General features: G+C 30.6%; 5 protein-coding genes across 11 annotated transcripts; 3 read left to right on the forward strand and 2 right to left on the reverse strand.

The window, feature by feature from the left end:
- The first annotated feature begins 332 nt into the window (after positions 1 to 332).
- Positions 333 to 5,622, forward strand: LOC117207002 (smoothelin-like protein 2). Of its 2 annotated transcripts, none has more exons than XM_033446790.1 (5): positions 333 to 430; positions 3,508 to 3,583; positions 4,196 to 4,319; positions 4,472 to 4,623; positions 5,013 to 5,622. In XM_033446790.1, the coding sequence occupies exons 1-5, from the start codon at positions 358 to 360 to the stop codon at positions 5,134 to 5,136; spliced, it is 549 nt and encodes a 182-aa protein (XP_033302681.1). In that variant the 5' UTR covers positions 333 to 357; the 3' UTR covers positions 5,137 to 5,622. The 2 variants fall into 2 exon arrangements, with proteins under 2 accessions (XP_033302681.1, XP_033302682.1); XM_033446791.1 differs by lacking the exon at positions 333 to 430 and adding an exon at positions 1,918 to 2,240.
- Positions 5,623 to 5,713: 91 nt separating this feature from the next.
- Positions 5,714 to 7,655, reverse strand: LOC117207003 (geminin). Of its 4 annotated transcripts, none has more exons than XM_033446794.1 (5): positions 7,537 to 7,655; positions 6,661 to 6,743; positions 6,461 to 6,588; positions 6,188 to 6,360; positions 5,714 to 6,119 (listed from the first exon to the last, which is right to left on the reverse strand). In XM_033446794.1, exons 1-5 carry the CDS (start codon positions 7,597 to 7,599, stop codon positions 6,063 to 6,065), a joined length of 504 nt encoding a protein of 167 aa, XP_033302685.1. In that variant the 5' UTR covers positions 7,600 to 7,655; the 3' UTR covers positions 5,714 to 6,062. The 4 variants fall into 4 exon arrangements, with proteins under 4 accessions (XP_033302685.1, XP_033302683.1, XP_033302686.1 ...); XM_033446792.1 differs by having other exon boundaries at positions 6,661 to 6,776; positions 7,537 to 7,652; XM_033446795.1 differs by having other exon boundaries at positions 7,323 to 7,632.
- A 586-nt stretch (positions 7,656 to 8,241) lies between these two features.
- LOC117207005 (transcription elongation factor SPT4-A) lies at positions 8,242 to 10,550 on the forward strand. Its single transcript, XM_033446798.1, has 5 exons — positions 8,242 to 8,359; positions 8,852 to 8,932; positions 9,016 to 9,122; positions 9,215 to 9,270; positions 10,290 to 10,550. Exons 2-5 carry the CDS (start codon positions 8,870 to 8,872, stop codon positions 10,406 to 10,408), a joined length of 345 nt encoding a protein of 114 aa, XP_033302689.1. The 5' UTR covers positions 8,242 to 8,359; positions 8,852 to 8,869; the 3' UTR covers positions 10,409 to 10,550.
- On the reverse strand, positions 10,190 to 13,797 carry LOC117206996 (synergin gamma-like). Of its 2 annotated transcripts, none has more exons than XM_033446776.1 (6): positions 12,613 to 13,797; positions 12,109 to 12,484; positions 11,858 to 12,021; positions 11,614 to 11,755; positions 11,353 to 11,495; positions 10,190 to 11,226 (listed from the first exon to the last, which is right to left on the reverse strand). In XM_033446776.1, exons 1-6 carry the CDS (start codon positions 13,756 to 13,758, stop codon positions 11,005 to 11,007), a joined length of 2,193 nt encoding a protein of 730 aa, XP_033302667.1. In that variant the 5' UTR covers positions 13,759 to 13,797; the 3' UTR covers positions 10,190 to 11,004. The 2 variants fall into 2 exon arrangements, with proteins under 2 accessions (XP_033302667.1, XP_033302668.1); XM_033446777.1 differs by having other exon boundaries at positions 11,088 to 11,264; positions 11,298 to 11,495.
- Positions 13,798 to 14,112: 315 nt separating this feature from the next.
- LOC117207004 (protein mago nashi homolog) lies at positions 14,113 to 15,616 on the forward strand. Of its 2 annotated transcripts, none has more exons than XM_033446796.1 (3): positions 14,113 to 14,253; positions 14,344 to 14,736; positions 14,814 to 15,616. In XM_033446796.1, the coding sequence occupies exon 3, from the start codon at positions 14,843 to 14,845 to the stop codon at positions 15,281 to 15,283; it is 441 nt and encodes a 146-aa protein (XP_033302687.1). In that variant the 5' UTR covers positions 14,113 to 14,253; positions 14,344 to 14,736; positions 14,814 to 14,842; the 3' UTR covers positions 15,284 to 15,616. The 2 variants fall into 2 exon arrangements, with proteins under 2 accessions (XP_033302687.1, XP_033302688.1); XM_033446797.1 differs by having other exon boundaries at positions 14,114 to 14,253; positions 14,328 to 14,736.
- The last annotated feature ends 835 nt before the right edge of the window (positions 15,617 to 16,451 follow it).

The raw sequence follows: 16,451 nt of genomic DNA on the forward strand, positions 1-16,451 counted from the left end.
TTTATCACGTCAACGTATAAGAATATGTAACGCAGTATACAAAAATTGAATGTTATTAAATGGTTTTATAATTACGAAATGCACTATATGAGAAGTAGAGTTTGGAAACGGTTGGTCAATTTAGAAGAAGTATTTTCATGTCAGAAGTATTTCAATATAAAATAGCTGTAGATTTGAAGATACAAGATTTTTGAAAAATATTTGATTGTTACGTTTCTTCAACTTATTTGATAATATTAGTTTGCATAACTAATGTCATTGATATAATTTGTAAAGGCAACTCGTTACACATTTTTTATTATTTTATTATTTTTCGCTATTTATTTTTATAGCACAGCTGCTTAATGAATTTTGACGATGCAACAAAAGAGAATTGAAAAAAGGAACCGTGAATTTTATAAGTTTACACAGAATTTTACAAGAAAATCTGGTTTGTGGTGATATTTTTGTTCATTACTGTATATTAGTACATCTAGGTGCAGTAGAATGCAAGAGGGGGACCTTGTCTGACTATTCACGTCCAGTTTTACTTCCTTTGACAGATTTTTGTTTCTTATATCCCACTTACTTCTTCGTCGAGTATTAATAACTGCCAAGTATCACCGTGTTACTATTTTAGTTGAGATAATTGATAGACAGTGGATCTTTATGCATACTTTTATCAACTAAATTGAACTAAAGTAGTAGAACCTAAATAGAGATCTGGTCTTAAGTACTATAATATAAATATTACAATGAAATATTCGAACGTTTAGTAGTTTCTATAAATTTTCTATAAATGGATAAACATCCATAGTCTAATAATTAAATTCCCAAAAAATGTATACAGTAATTATGTACAGAAGAATACTTTTATTTGGCAAAAGAATTATTATTTATTAAGTCAATGCTTCCGTACAATTTATTATTAGATTTTGTACCAGTTTTCTTTTATTAAATTTTATACAATATTTTGTGTCCCATTTCTTCAGTATATATATCTTTATATAGTAGCTAAAGAATTTAATTACGTGAAAATTCAATTTTAAATACTTGGACAATGTCCCCCCATAAAACAAGCGACAACACACACAATCCTGAAGCTGTTTGAAACTAACGAATCTAATTGCAATACAGTCAGAGAACATTTTAAAGGATCAAATATGCACTTAGAAGCCTTAAAACAGTTCAATCTTAAAAATTAAACGATGATGGAAAAAAATACCGGAAGCTTGATGATCTTTAATTTACGCACGATTTATATCCTACACTCGACGCTTGGATTCTTGGCGGAAATGGAGAATGATGTCACATTGATTGCTGCATTAGCAGATCACAGAATCACGAGGAATATTACTAAATAGATAAATTGACATTCACTCTATTAACACTCGTGACTCGACATGCTTTCCTTTCTCACTTACTAATATAATTTACATGAATTGATTTAAACAAGAAATGATAACTACTAATTATAAATTCGTTAAATCCGGAATAAACTAAGATTCTACTGCGTGTGTCAACTGACAATAATCACGACGAAGAAAAACATCGTAAAGCTTACAGTAAAGTGAAAGGACTGAGAAAATAGTTAAAGCTACTGTAGAATAGATCAACAAAAATGTACAGTACTCTAAGAAAGATTCTTAGAAAAAATACTTCTTTTACGAAGACGTTACGAAAAGGACTGACTGGAAATTACAAAATTAATAAAAAATAATAAAAATTAATAAAATAAACATTGACAGATCAAGAAACACAGTATCGGGTTCTCGTTTTACTTTTAAAATATTTCAAATAACGAAAAGAAAAATGAGTATTTAACAATTATCAAATACAAACGTTTAAAATAAGATTGAAAGTAAAATTCTAAAATAAGATTTCAAGTTTTTAAAATGGAATTTAAAATAGAATCAAAAAGTGCTCTCCCGATGGATCTTCGATCAGAAAGTTCCAATAAATAACGAATGGCTCTTCGATTAACGGAGAAGCAATTGGTCCTCTATCGACACAAAAATAGCGTGCCCCGTACACGTGCATTTATTTGCAGATTGTAAATACAGAGAGAGAAAGAGAATCGGGAGACGCGCCAGCCAAGTTTCCAAGTCTTCGTTCGCGGAATCAATGAGGAATTGCTTCTGGCGATTTCAATCTTTGCATTTTCGCGCCGGAAAAATATATACCATTACATATGCGCATATATATAAATCGCCACATGTTTTCCGTGTGTTCAAAACGCACGCATACACCTACTCAAAAAGGTACGAGTGTGTGAAATTTACGCACGAATACCCATTTCGGTTGAACTTTGTTTCCAGCTACCTATATCGAATTTGTGACCTATTTTGGTTGTCATATAATAGCTTTTGGCAAATAGAATGAAAAATTTCAATTCTATGGCGCGGAGATCGTTATTTTAAAAATTATGCGTATACATAAAATGTATGCATATCGTACATTTTATTCGAACATATATATGTTTTATTCTGCTCGTTGATAATTATATGAAGATTCACAGGAGGATAACATGAAAATTATATTATTGTAGATTTGTTTATTTTATTTTCACTTTACGATTAAAAATAATTGACAACGCAAAACATCCGCCAGGTTCAAATATGTAAACGTTCTAATAATAACGACGAGTTGAGAAAGTTTGGTACAATTCAACGGTATGATTAAGACAAGCAATAGTTTAATATCTTCGATATTCTAATATTATGACAGGCAATATTTTGAACATATCGTTTAGCTGCAAGGCCGATAAAAACGCAATTTTATAATAATAGTATTATAATATTATCTCTAAATAATTGTTAAAATAAATAAATAAAAGATGAATTCGCTAAAAAAAACTGAAATTTCCATTTAAAAGAGTAGCAAATGTGGCTTGTCGAGTGCTTCCTCTGTAATTTTCATCTATTATAAAAGAAAGTGACAAATTTACTGTGACCCAGAATGAACCTCGGCTCCTATTTGCATTTTATTTAAGAGTCTCGCTGCTAACTATCCTCACACGAACACAGAGAGTACACAATTTAGATTAGAAGTCTTTTAGTTTTACATTCAGCTCCACGTGTTCCTTGTTATTGGAGCGATTTCGTCATCGCCTCGTTGCGACTCGAATCACGAAATCGGGAACGAAAGATGATTTTGTAACGACCGTGTGTTATAACAAAATGTTGTAATCTATCGTTTAAATCGTTAAATAGATTGGAAAAAGGAAAACAGCAACCTCGAATCGAGGAACAGCGACGAGGTTGAGAAACGAAAGTTTTAGTTGTTTTATTTTTTTTTAATTTAATTTTTAAATTATTTTTTTAGTTTTGAATTTTGCCCAGTCCTAATAATAATTCTCACAAATGTAGCGATTTTCATTGACAAACTTTTTTAATTAGATGATAGAGAAATTAACATAAGATGGGATGACAGAATGCATTTCAATGAACCCTAACGTTTTATGATTCATTTTTTTTTTTTTTTTTTTATAATACGTCTTCAATTTAAATCGTTTTATTCGTTTTTCAGCTCGTAAGAAGCCGCTATCGCCGTTTGCCAAGTTTCGTGAACTCGACAGACAAAATAGCGCCGCCTCGTCACCCAGGTAATCGTTTACGAGAGTTCTTTATTTATATAATAGGTATTTTCGTTTTTACTATCGGTGAAAGAATGGATATTATTAGACAACTGGTTTCTCTATTTCAGTAGTGCCACAAAAATATATGAAACTTATATTCCTTGGAATAATTATTGTTACTTAACTGTAACGACGACCAGAGTATTAGATATAATTTAGGATAGTAGGTTTATTTAAATTATAAAATGAATAATAGAAAAAGCTTGTAAAAATTAGAAAACAAATATTCGAAAAATTGTAGATTAGAAATTAAATACGGACTTAACAATTTCTAACTATAATTTGGAATTTTTAGATCAATATTCTAAAATCTGTATAAAATATATCTTTACAGACATAATTTTCCATGGTTGAAACTAAACTCGATTTAAATTCTATTTCCCTAGTTGTGCTGATTAAAATATAATTTTGCATAAAACTTTGCACTCTACTACTGTTAAATAAAGTTGAAAATTAAGTCATAAGCAATCGTTCAAGCGCAATCTTCGCTAATTGACTTAATCCGCCGTACATTTTATATTTATATGCACCTTCCATTTCTTCGAAAGCTTAACCGAAGGCTTTTCCTTCTATATTTAGTCCCGTAAAGTCACCGGCAACAGAGTTTCGATTCAAGTTTACCGAGCCAGCGGTGCGGGACAACGCGGTGCAAATAAAAGAGCGGCTACTGGCGTGGTGCCGTTCCAAAACCAAAGAGTACGAGGTAAATCCGCCTTGTAAATGGAGCTTCACACGCGAGAGCGTCTATGTTATTTGCAGAAAACACGCGAATAATCACACATCGATAGCCGCGAGAAAATTACGATGTTCGGAAAATTAGTGAATCGCGTTGCATAGCTGCGTTTTCTATTGCAGAACGTGCAACTGGATAATTTCTCGACGAGCTGGAACAATGGATTGGCGTTTTGCGCTTTGCTTCATCACTTTAGACCAGACGCTTTCGACTATCACTCGCTACGGCCGGAGAACCGCAAAATGAACTTCGAGTTGGCGTTTACGAAAGCCGAGTAAACTTCAATTTCTTTCTTCTTCTTTCATTTTCAGTCTTTCTTCGGACTTTCTTTTTTGTATCATCTAAGAGCTACTTTCCTGATGTTCTATAGTTTTTATATAAATTATTTATTGTTCCATGGTTCTGACGTGTCCCTCTAAAAAATATTTGTTGAATTTGAAATAAAATAGGCATTTATATCTGTAAAATAAATGAAAATGTAGTGGAAGAAATTTAGTACGCGTAGTGTATGACTTTGGATAGACAATTGATTTTACTCAAACTTATAAATACTTTAACATATTAAATTGTATGTTAGATCTTAGAAATGTAACTTAGATCTTTATGATTTCTGAAAAATTCTTTAAGTATCACCAATGTTAAAGAGTGATTAAATGTTTGTAGTGAACTCGCCGGGATAGCACCGTTACTTGATGTCGAGGACATGGTGATGATGCGCCGACCAGACTGGAAGTGCGTCTTCACCTACGTACAGTCCATCTATCGCCGCTTCAAAGACGAGGATTAAGGACTTACTTTGACGCTTCTTAATGGCGTTCCGCAGTGCAAACCCGACATTCAACCGCCTAATACGATTCGCGGATCGCGAGTCCGTCTGCTGTTCATTTGAATAGATCATCAAGGAAACGGCGCATTCTCCAAATATGAAATGAGAAAAACGAAACAAGCTCAGGCGAAATCCTCGGGCGGAGAACAGTGAAGAAATAGAAAAAGTTCGCTTTTGCGCATCTGGCATTCAGCAACGCGTTCAGCAACATTTTTACGCACGACTTTCCTGGCAGCCTTCCAATGAATGTATAATTATTTTTACCGAAAAACGATGCAATAAATAAAACGGCTTCCTCGAACATGTAGTGCTGTGACTGATGCGTGAACAAAACATACCAGTCATAACAAAAAAGGGAACTGATGTTATAGCATTGATGTTATCGATGGAATTCAAGGTCTTCTACGCCAAAGATTTATGAAATAAACATGTGATGCTAGCAATCTGCTCGATTAGTATCGTTATTTTTTGTTAACGACGATGTAACACGAACCACGAATTTTTCAGATAGAAGGTAATGAAAGAAAATTTCAACTCGTATTAGAAAATCAATTTATTAATTATAATCAAAAATATCTAACATTTATACTATATTAAGTGATACTCTATGAGATAAATACATCTGTAGTTGCAGCTATGGTTTTAGTTGATTAATTAAATGACAAAGTAATATAAATAAGTAACCAAAGACAATTAAAATGAATTTAGAAACACCAACAAATGTCTCCATTTTTAGTTTATCGGATCTTTACTCAGTCAGACTTTCTTGTTAATCACGCAACCCGTCAATATTTATTATTAACGAGTAGATTACACATTGTGCCTAATTTAAAGCACTGTATTTTAATCATAAGGCACTAATTAGTACGTGAGTGCAGAACGCTGGATTAAATGGTATCTTCTAAAGAATTATTTATATCATTTCTATCTTCTCCAAGCATTTCCTGCAAAACAATGTTATATTTAATTGCAGAGAATTTGAACATTACAGAAGAAGGATTGGTTACAATACCTGTAAAACTTCAACTAGTGATCTCGATTCTTCCAACATTTCTTTATATATGCGATTTTCTTCTTCTAATTTCTCAACACGCTCAGTCAATTCTTTGTTATCTTCTAACGCATCCTCAAGCGCTATCCGTCGCCTTTCAGCCAAGACTTCCCAGTAATTTTCACTAGGTCCAGCTATTGCAAGCATGAAACAAATATTTCCAAAATCAATAATTCGATAATTACATGAAGGATCATAGTTTCCCCTAATTTTTTCTTTTGAATAAAAGCATACCTTCAGATGTTAAGTCTTCAACTTCAATTTTTATTTTTCCTCCTCTTACGGTTTGAACTGCTTTATCTTTTAAAATTACTTTCTTACGTTTTGGTTTCTCTTCATTTTTAGATTTTTCATTTACTTCGCTAAAAAATAAAATATAATTTAAATATGACATTTAAAAAATATAAAACAAGCAAATTGTAAAACTTATTTACCCTTTATGTGTTTCTTTTCCTGATAGGGAAGATCTCAGCATCCTCCTACCACCAACTAGATTTTCTTTGTTAGTGGCTGTCGGCTGCAAAACGTGCAAAGACTTTCTGACCTTATCCTGTTTCAATAAAAGATAAAAAATATGACATATGATGAAGCCTCTAATTATGTTACCTGGATCATGTGCCATGCTAAAGATATAAAAGAAATTAGGAAGTACAAAATAAGGATAGTAAGAGAAGATATTCTAAATATGACATGCAAAATGAACTTGTAATACAATAGAACTCCATCTATGGAAACAAAATTTTGGTTAATGCTCTATTAAATGGATTCCCATAAAAATTGTATAAATTCACTTATTTTCAATTACTTTGACGTGTTTGTTCCCTGATAAATTTCCAAAATAAATAGTATGATCCACATGCAACTTAAGATCGTTACTCAACATTTAAAACGGCGGTTAATTAATAATCAAAGTTTGTAAATAAAAGAAGATGGGTAAGATAAGAGTTTCATAAATTAAAATGTTTATAATTTCTAATATATAAAATTCCACGAAATGATGGAATTTTTGCAAAATTGTAATGTAAGCGATAGTTTACTTTGCAATGATTATTATAAATGAAAAGTGACGAAAAACGTCGTTACATGTATCACTAACCTTAGAAGCAACAGTTTTGGCGGTAGAAACCTTTGTGCCACCTCCAGGTTTCATGATAGTGGCCGTTAGAAACGCGAGTCAGTTAAATAATTTAGAATAAATACAAACTATACACGTGCATAGACGGAGAATGATAGAATTCAATAATATATCCGAACTACAATATTTCCAAAACAAATATTTCTTATGTACAAATTCGGAAGAACTAACCCACCTTCATCCTATGTGCACGACAAACGACAAATGCTTCAACGCAGAATGTAAGATTTTCCCGCATTTAGTACGTTACTTATTGGTCCTTAAATTGCTGCTTTTGTAACGCAATGATAACACTGTTAAGGATAAAGGATAGTTTCTATGACAAATAACGTGGATATATAAATGAAAAATTATTTTATACCACTTAATAATTCCCTAAAAAAGCAGAACTATTTTATTTTTATCAAAATAAAAATGTTTGGCGTGAAAGAAAGCATCAGATATTTATTGGTACAAAAAATTTAAATAGGTTTATAAACATGAAGTATTTTAAACTAAATTAATTAACAAATTAATTTATAAACAAAGAAATTTAAAAAAAGGAATTACTACAGCAGTTTATTTCGGAAGATGAAATTATAAATGTTCCTAAATTAATCCTCATAATTAGCTATTTTCACTAATATACATTTTTTCGAATCATCCACACTATCACCACGTAGCGGCGAAAGAGTAACACTAATCGTTATTGCTATCCTTGCCGCATACTATCTCTCTCCTTGTCTAAAAACTAGTCGCGTGCTGCCATCTATTCAATATAGAAGGATCAGTAACTTGGATCGCATTAGGATAGATGGCAACACACTACTTGCCGTAAACAAAGAGATGGTGTGCGACAGATGTATCCTTGTTTCAGACAAATAACTGTGTTTCGGATCCATTTTATTCAGTCGTAACCAGACCTTTGTGTGTACATGACCATTGCTGGGCGTGGTGAGAAGTAACTTGTTAAAAAGTTGTACTTATTAAGAAGAGAAGACGTAAATTGTATCAAAGAGGTAAGCAAAAGTGGTAGTGATAATTATTAGTGTATTATAATCTATAAAAGTGATTTTGAATTAGTTAAATTGAACTTCTAAACCAGATACATTTGATTAAACAGCAACAGATATAATTGCTTAAAGTAGTTTGATAAACATATCCGATTTTTCGGTCTCATTTGAGAGGTTATAGTCAAAAAAGTAAATCAATATTTTAGAATAACTTAGAATACTTCTGAATTGTGAATATACATTCTCGTTCCTCTAGATTTTGATTTTATTTTGATACTGTAAATAATGGATATTACGAAGTAGCTGTAAATTGCATTTTGTTATGTTATACTGTGTATACTGTACTATAAACTACAGACTATAAAAGTAATAATTAAACTGTCTTGTAGTGAAGAAATTACTTGTAGAAAATCATATATTTATTTACATTACATTAATATTATCATTATCTATATTGCCAAAAATACCTGTTATTAAAAGATTAAATTAAAATTATAGGTGGAAAAATACGCAATAATGGAAACCGTGGCTAAAGATTTACGGGGCCTAAGAGCTTGTTTAGTATGTTCCTTGATCAAGGTATACCTTTTTCTATTTCTAACTATAATATATGCTATAATTATCATCATACAATTATATGACTAAAAATTTTAATCTTACAGACATTTGATCAATTTGAATTTGATGGATGCGATAATTGCGATGAATTTTTACGAATGAAGAATAATAAGGATAATGTTTTTGATTGTACAAGCTCCAATTTCGATGGGTAAGTCATATAAATAATAAACAGTTTTCTGGTACAATATTTGATTTTCCTGTTGTGAAATCAAATTACTAAAATTGATATTATATGTTTAGTATGATTGCTGCAATGAGTCCTGAGGATAGCTGGGTTTGCAAATGGCAAAGAATAAGTAAGTAAGAAATTTGTACCTAGACACAATAAGTTAAGATTAAGCAAGAGAAATATCGTTATTTTATTCTTGTACACTTTTACAAAATTATAACAGTTACATTATCTCATAGTAAATCATACTATAAACTGTTATCCTTTATTCTACATTATTTTGACATCTTACATTTTATTAATGCTGCTTCAAATTTCTAATGTATTAACCTTTCCTTTTTTTTCTCTTTAATAATTATTTTTGGCAGTGCAAATAACAATAATCTATATCATGTTTTATATCATATTGTAAATGTATTGAAAGGCAGGACTTTGTACAAGTTTTTTAAGCCAATATTTCAATACAAAAAATGCAACTAATATAAAACAATGCAATATATATATATATATATATGTCGGAGATGAAAAAACATCGGGATTTCCCGTTCGGAATGTTGGGAAAAACCCCAATACCCTAATCCAGACTTTTACTATAGCTGCACTTAAGTAATAAAAGTAAGAAATAGTTTTAATGTTCCAATCCGATTTTATGACGATGGGTTCGGGCTCGAAGTGACATAGCGGGTCACTAGACGTAGCCATGGTCACGGCCCTTATATACTCCTGTCCCCACTTCTCGGGTCAATCTTAAGTGCAGCTATAGTAAAAGTCTGGACTAGGGTATTGGGATTTTTCCCAACATTCCGGATGGGAAATCCCGATGTTCTTTCATCTCAGACATATATATATATTGCAATTTAATAAGTTTGTGTATCTGAGATTCTTAATATTATATATTATTATACATTTATACAGAATTTTCACTAATATGTATGACAGTATGTATAATTATTAAGGAACATGCTTATGTGCGTACACAAGATTCTATTTTAACATATTTTAATTTCATGTATATTTTGCATTAATTTTTTACATGCTGTCTTTTCCATTTAACTTAAAACAAAATAAGTGGACAAAATCTCTTGCTAATAATTATAAATATTTGCTGTAAAATAAGTGAGATTCAATCTTTTTTTCTCCTTTTAGATCGGTTTTGCAAAGGTGTATATGCAATATCAGTATCAGGACGATTACCAGCAGGTGTTATAAGAGAGATGAAAAGCAGAGGAATAGCGTACAGACCACGTGATACAAGCCAAAGATAATTTCAAAGTTTGTATTATTACTACCATATTTTCTTGTAATATTATTTATTAGAATATTGTAATTATTTATCTAGTATTTGCACTAAGAATTTTATAAGATTTTCATGAAAATATTATATTGATTTGATTGATATGAACTTTTGTTCAGGTTCCAAGAATTCTCTTCTAATTCCTTCAACCTTTTTGACTATAATTAAGATTTTTGTAAGATTTGCTCGCAACTCTTTACATTTTCTCTAATTCCAAAAGATTACAATATATTAATATTTCCTCTAAATCTCTCAATATCTGTACAGATTTTTGAACAGACTAGTTAGTAATATCTTGAAAACATTTGAATTTAAAGAATATATACAACTTGTGTGGAATCCATTTTCTCTTATCATAAACACGTTCCACATCACTTTTTCAAATCATGTTCGTGTTATTCGATAAATTTTAAAAAATGGTAATATTTGATTTTCTAATTATTATAGCTAAATACAAAGTTAGTTTGCTCTGATTTTCTACAAATTCTCATGTAATAAGTTAATGTGTGTACATTAAAAATTTACGAATGTAAGTTTCTGTTTTTTTCTTTCTAATACAGATCAATATCAAATATGATTGTTACCTGGACACATATTCAAATGAGAACAGACTGGATGCCGCATCACGGGCAAATTATTGTTTACACAATTAAGCCATAGATTAGCACAAGTAACGTGATAATTATTTTCATTATAAACTACCCTGCCACTAGTAATAACTGTTAAACAAAGTGAACAACAAATGGCTTCACCTTGATGTAAAGGCCAAGCTGGTAATTCCGTAACAATCTGAAATGTTTTATGCGAAGATATAGAGACATGTATTTGTATATAAGATATGTACATGTATTATATATATTATAAACTTAAGACTCTAAATTAATAAAAATTATATAAGATAGTAATATTTCTTACTGGTATGTTTGCATAAAATGGTTCCATTTCTGCCCAAATTCGATCAATATCCATTAATAGCTCATCAAAACCTATTATATTGATATCCATTTCCTTATATGAAAAATTAACCCGTCTACAAACAGCTGCGACTTCGGCTAAATCTGATTTAAAAAAGAAACACACGATAATAGCGGTATATATTTTAGACCACTACAAGAAAGTAATTCGATAATTTTCCGAAATTAATTGATTCACATAAATTCTTGAAGTATTACTTACTGCATAGAAAGTTGTATCCTTGTACTGAATTTAAAACTTCATGTAATACAAGTTCTGAACTAATGTTTGTAAATATATTTGCAGCTACTTGTAATAATAATACACAGCTCTCCATGTATTGCTTCCATTCCCAATATTCTGACTGTAAAACCAAGTAGATTATAAATCCTCTTTTATATTCTTTGTATATATGCTGAATATATAAAAAATATTTGCAATATGTAATGTATAATATCGCAATAACCTGATGTGTAGTATCTACTATTTGCTCATCTTCAGTATTTGACGGTAAGAAAGACTTAAGATCTAAACTAGGCACAGATCCTGATCGAGTTAATGCATTCGATGCACCATTCATGAATTCTATACTATTAATTGATATGGCATCTTCCTTCTGAAGAGCTTTCCCTTAAGGTAAAATGTAATTATAATGATACTGTCTATGATAAAAAAAAAAAAAATTAAATATCAGAAATAATATACAACATCAATTACCTATCTCTAAGGAGCGTTCTTCTACATTATCCTCAAGCTTAAGATTGTCAAATGATTCAGAAATATCTGGCATAAGATTAAAATCTGCTGCGTTTGCATTATTATTGTTAGTAGATTTAAACTCAAAATCTGTAAAAATATCGGCAAAACTGTCAGTATCTAAAGCATTTGTGGCAGGAGTATTACTAGCAGGTTGTTCTGCAGACACAAATTCTCCAAATTCATCAGTTGATTGATTGCTGTAACTTGCGTTTGCCTCTGGTTCAGTTGACACAGTTGTTTCTTGAACCAATGCACGCAAGGCACTATATTTATCTTCAACAAGTTGTAGATTCATAAGATCCTGTTGAGTGGATTCCATTGTTGTTGATGAAACCTAATTATGAATTTTTAATTATTAATAAATACTATTGAAAAATAACAAAGTATTTTTAGTCATTTTTCTAGCTATAACTAATTTCTTTTTTACTATTTTTTTAATATAATTTATGAAGATTAAATTACCTTATCCATCCATTCTAATTTATTCAACACATCTTTGTCATTAGGTAAATTTATAATTTCTGTACTTGTATAATCTTTTACATTCTCACTATGGTCCTTGGGCGGATCATTATTTCTTATCACTGTATCCTTAAGAATTACTGTTTTAGATTGATTTTTTATTGCACACTTAGGAAATAATTCTGATAAACAATCCAATGTTGATTGATCTTTACTCTGAGACATTGTAGTTAATGGTAAAGATGTAATACGTGTTTGAGTAGTGCCATGAGCAGATTTAGCATTTATATTATTCTTCTTTGACTTCTCCATTGGTTTTTTAATACCTAAATTATGATTTGCAAGTCTACTTCCAATGGCTGAGCCCTGTTTTGTATCCCAAATTGGAATACTAGGAATGTTAGGAATTGGAGCACTTTGAAATTCAGAAAAGTCATCACACAGATCTGCTGTTGGTTGATGTTTAGAATCTAATTGAGGGCGGGAAGTTTGCTTCATATCCTTTGATACATTATTTGAATCCCATATGGTAGTAGAAGAGACATAAGACTTATTATCAAAACATGAAATTTTTCCAGGTACATTGTTCGTCATTTGCACATTTAAGTCTGAAGATATGACTCCTTGTTGATGCAATTTCATTTTTCCCTTAACTTCCAAGGAATATCTTTCATCAGAGCTAATAAACCCGATTTCAGAACTTTCTTGAAGGTTTTGAAACTTAGCTGCAGAATTTAACTGAGTTACAGGCTGTAGATTCATTAAACATTCAATGTTCAAATAAGGAGTAGGTGGAAATGGAAGTAGATGTAATATATCTAGGCTATTGAACGTGTAAGAAGCCTGTGCTGCAGCAACAAGAGCAAGAACAATATATAATTCTTGCTCTGTGAGTTGTCCAGCATACTTTTGATTTGCCAAATTCCATATGTGTCCAAGGACTTCTGTAGGAAGCTGACTAGTGAGCAATAAAGGAAAGACTTTGTTTGTATCGACCAATAGCTCGGTTTGCATTCCATTGGTTCTGAGTTTGTCCTCTCTCACCGCTTCCCATACCATCTTATAGATTGGTGGTAAAGTAGTGGAATTAGTCCACAGCCAAGTTGGCAATTGATTCAGTCTTTTATCCATGTGAGTCTTGTTCATTATTAATAAACTGATGTTCGACCGAGCTTTCGCTATGACGAGCTTAAATTACGTGAACTCGTCGAGTAGTATAATTTCATCCTTCAGCTTACTACCCTGGTACATACATCAAAGTTAACACTATAAACATCTCACTCGATTCACACGATCTATTTGAAATTATATTTCCACATGTCACTTGTGTTACATTTTTCATAGATCGTTTCCATTGCAAAGGATGTACGAAGAGTAACGTCGTTTCTCGATTAGATCAGAATTATAAATTCGAGATAATAATAATATATAAATAGAGACAACTGCGTGGCAAACAAGAATTAACAATTCAGATGTCACCGGATGATCACTGGACGACGTTCTGTTACGAAGGTAGATCCGCGACAAGCGACAAGTGCGATTCTGTGTGATGGAGTTTATTCAAATTTCAAGTTTGAGATGATTCACACTACAAATAACGATGTACAATGATCTTCATTTTTAGTATGATATTTGTTGAATGTAAGATAAAACAAAACACATTTTGGAATATTCTTTATGTAAAAATATGATTTATTAATACTTTGCTGATTTAGTCAATATTTTTTCTAGGCCATAAGTGCTTCCTAAGTCTCCTTTTAACAAATTTATTACCGTCAAAGAATATAAATCTAAAAAATAACAAATGAAATATGCCAATTAATTATCGATAAAGTAATAATTAGATTATTAAATTTATAAATATGAGGTATAATGGATGAGAAAAGAGAATCATCTTATTTTATGTGAACGTCGCAATTACATATGAATCGCCTTAATGTGTCTTTCGCTTAAGGGAATGTTTGTGGTATTGCCGCGTATAACAACATTGTCTAAGTAATTCCTTTAATGTTTAATATATTCAGTATTAATAGCTTTTATTGCTGAAATCGTTACAGAATTGTGCATATATTCTCACGATAAAAATAAGTAATATCAATTAACTATAAAAAGAGAGATCTTAAGGTACGTGAAATAACCTCTCTAATTTATGCGGCTTTAGTATTTTGAAACGCAAATCTAGTATGAATTCATCATTTTAGGTTACATTTCAACAAATCATCATAATAGGATGTCGACGGATTTTTATATACGATATTATGTAGGTCATAAAGGAAAATTCGGTCATGAATTTCTCGAGTTTGAATTTAGACCTGATGGTAAACTACGATATGCGAATAATTCAAATTACAAGAATGATACAATGATTCGAAAAGAAGCGTATGTACATCAGTGCGTGATGGAAGAACTAAAGAGGATTATTCAAGACTCTGAAATTATGCAGGAGGACGATTCTTTGTGGCCACAACCAGATCGCGTTGGACGGCAAGAATTAGAGATTGTAATTGGCGATGAACATATTTCGTTTACGACTTCAAAAACTGGTTCTTTATTAGACGTAAATCAATCACGGGATCCAGAAGGACTAAGATGCTTTTATTATCTTGTACAAGATTTGAAATGCTTAGTGTTTTCTCTCATTGGACTACACTTTAAAATAAAACCTATATAAATATATATAATTATCATACAATGTATTACAAGTTTAAGTATCTTTAACTACTTCATTGTGTAAGAAAATATATGATAATTTTTAATTAATTTTATGTATTTTATTTAATTGATTGTGATATTAACTCTTATCAGATAAAAGTCACAGATATTTATATATTAAGATACATTAAATAATTTGAGTCATAACTTAGCTGATTATTCATGTCTGTAAATCATTAATCATACTCCTTATTATTTGTACATGAATGCCTGGATGAAAAACTAGTATACAATGTACATTGTATTATAGTAAAAAAAGTATTAATAAAAGATAAGAAGTGATTATAAATAATGCAGACATCTTGTATATGTGATAGTAGAAAGTAAGCACATTGTTCAATGTTGGCCGACTATTATAATTAATCAAAAGAAATCTCATGTAAGTATGTGACTTTTAGGTTATAATTTTCTAACCTAAATATTAAAAATTTGAAGAAATTTTAAAATACATATGTTTCTTAATTAATACAATATTTATCTAAATTGTATTCTGAACAGTAGTTTGTTTTTATTACTCCTATTTTTTAAAACTTTTTTTGCTACAAGATGCGTATTTTTTAACGTTATTAGAGTAAAACATTAATATCTTACATTTTTTAATTTTATTTAGTATGTTTAAACATTTTAGATGTTTAAATATATTCACAAATACATGTAAAAATTTAGTGCAATCATTTTAAGATAAAAATTATGTTACAAGTATCATCTATTGTAATAGTGATTCATTGTATATGTATTGCAGAAGTAAAATGTCCTCACAAGATACTCAAGCAACCAACTCAAATCATAAGTATTCAGATCGAGTTGTTACAGATTCAGTACACTCACGGTTTCGATCCTCAAACGTATATTGTAATATTTGCAACATGAGTATTATTGGAAATCACTCTGCTATAGAAAAGCATTTTAATAATTCTCATCCTTCTAAGGAATTTTGTTGTTACTGTAAAGGCAAAGTGTTCACTTATGTACAAATGCCTATCGATGATTGTACTCAAAAACCAAAGCAAATTGTTTACCATAAGTGTAGTAATAACTCTTGAGTATAATTACTAATTAGAAGTGTTTAGGAAAAGAATATAAAGGAGTCATTAAAAAAAAATTTATATATTTAAATAAAATATATT

Source organism: Bombus bifarius, unplaced genomic scaffold, assembly GCF_011952205.1.
Source record: "Bombus bifarius isolate JDL3187 unplaced genomic scaffold, Bbif_JDL3187 scf7180000008014, whole genome shotgun sequence".
Lineage (NCBI taxonomy): Eukaryota > Metazoa > Arthropoda > Insecta > Hymenoptera > Apidae > Bombus > Bombus bifarius.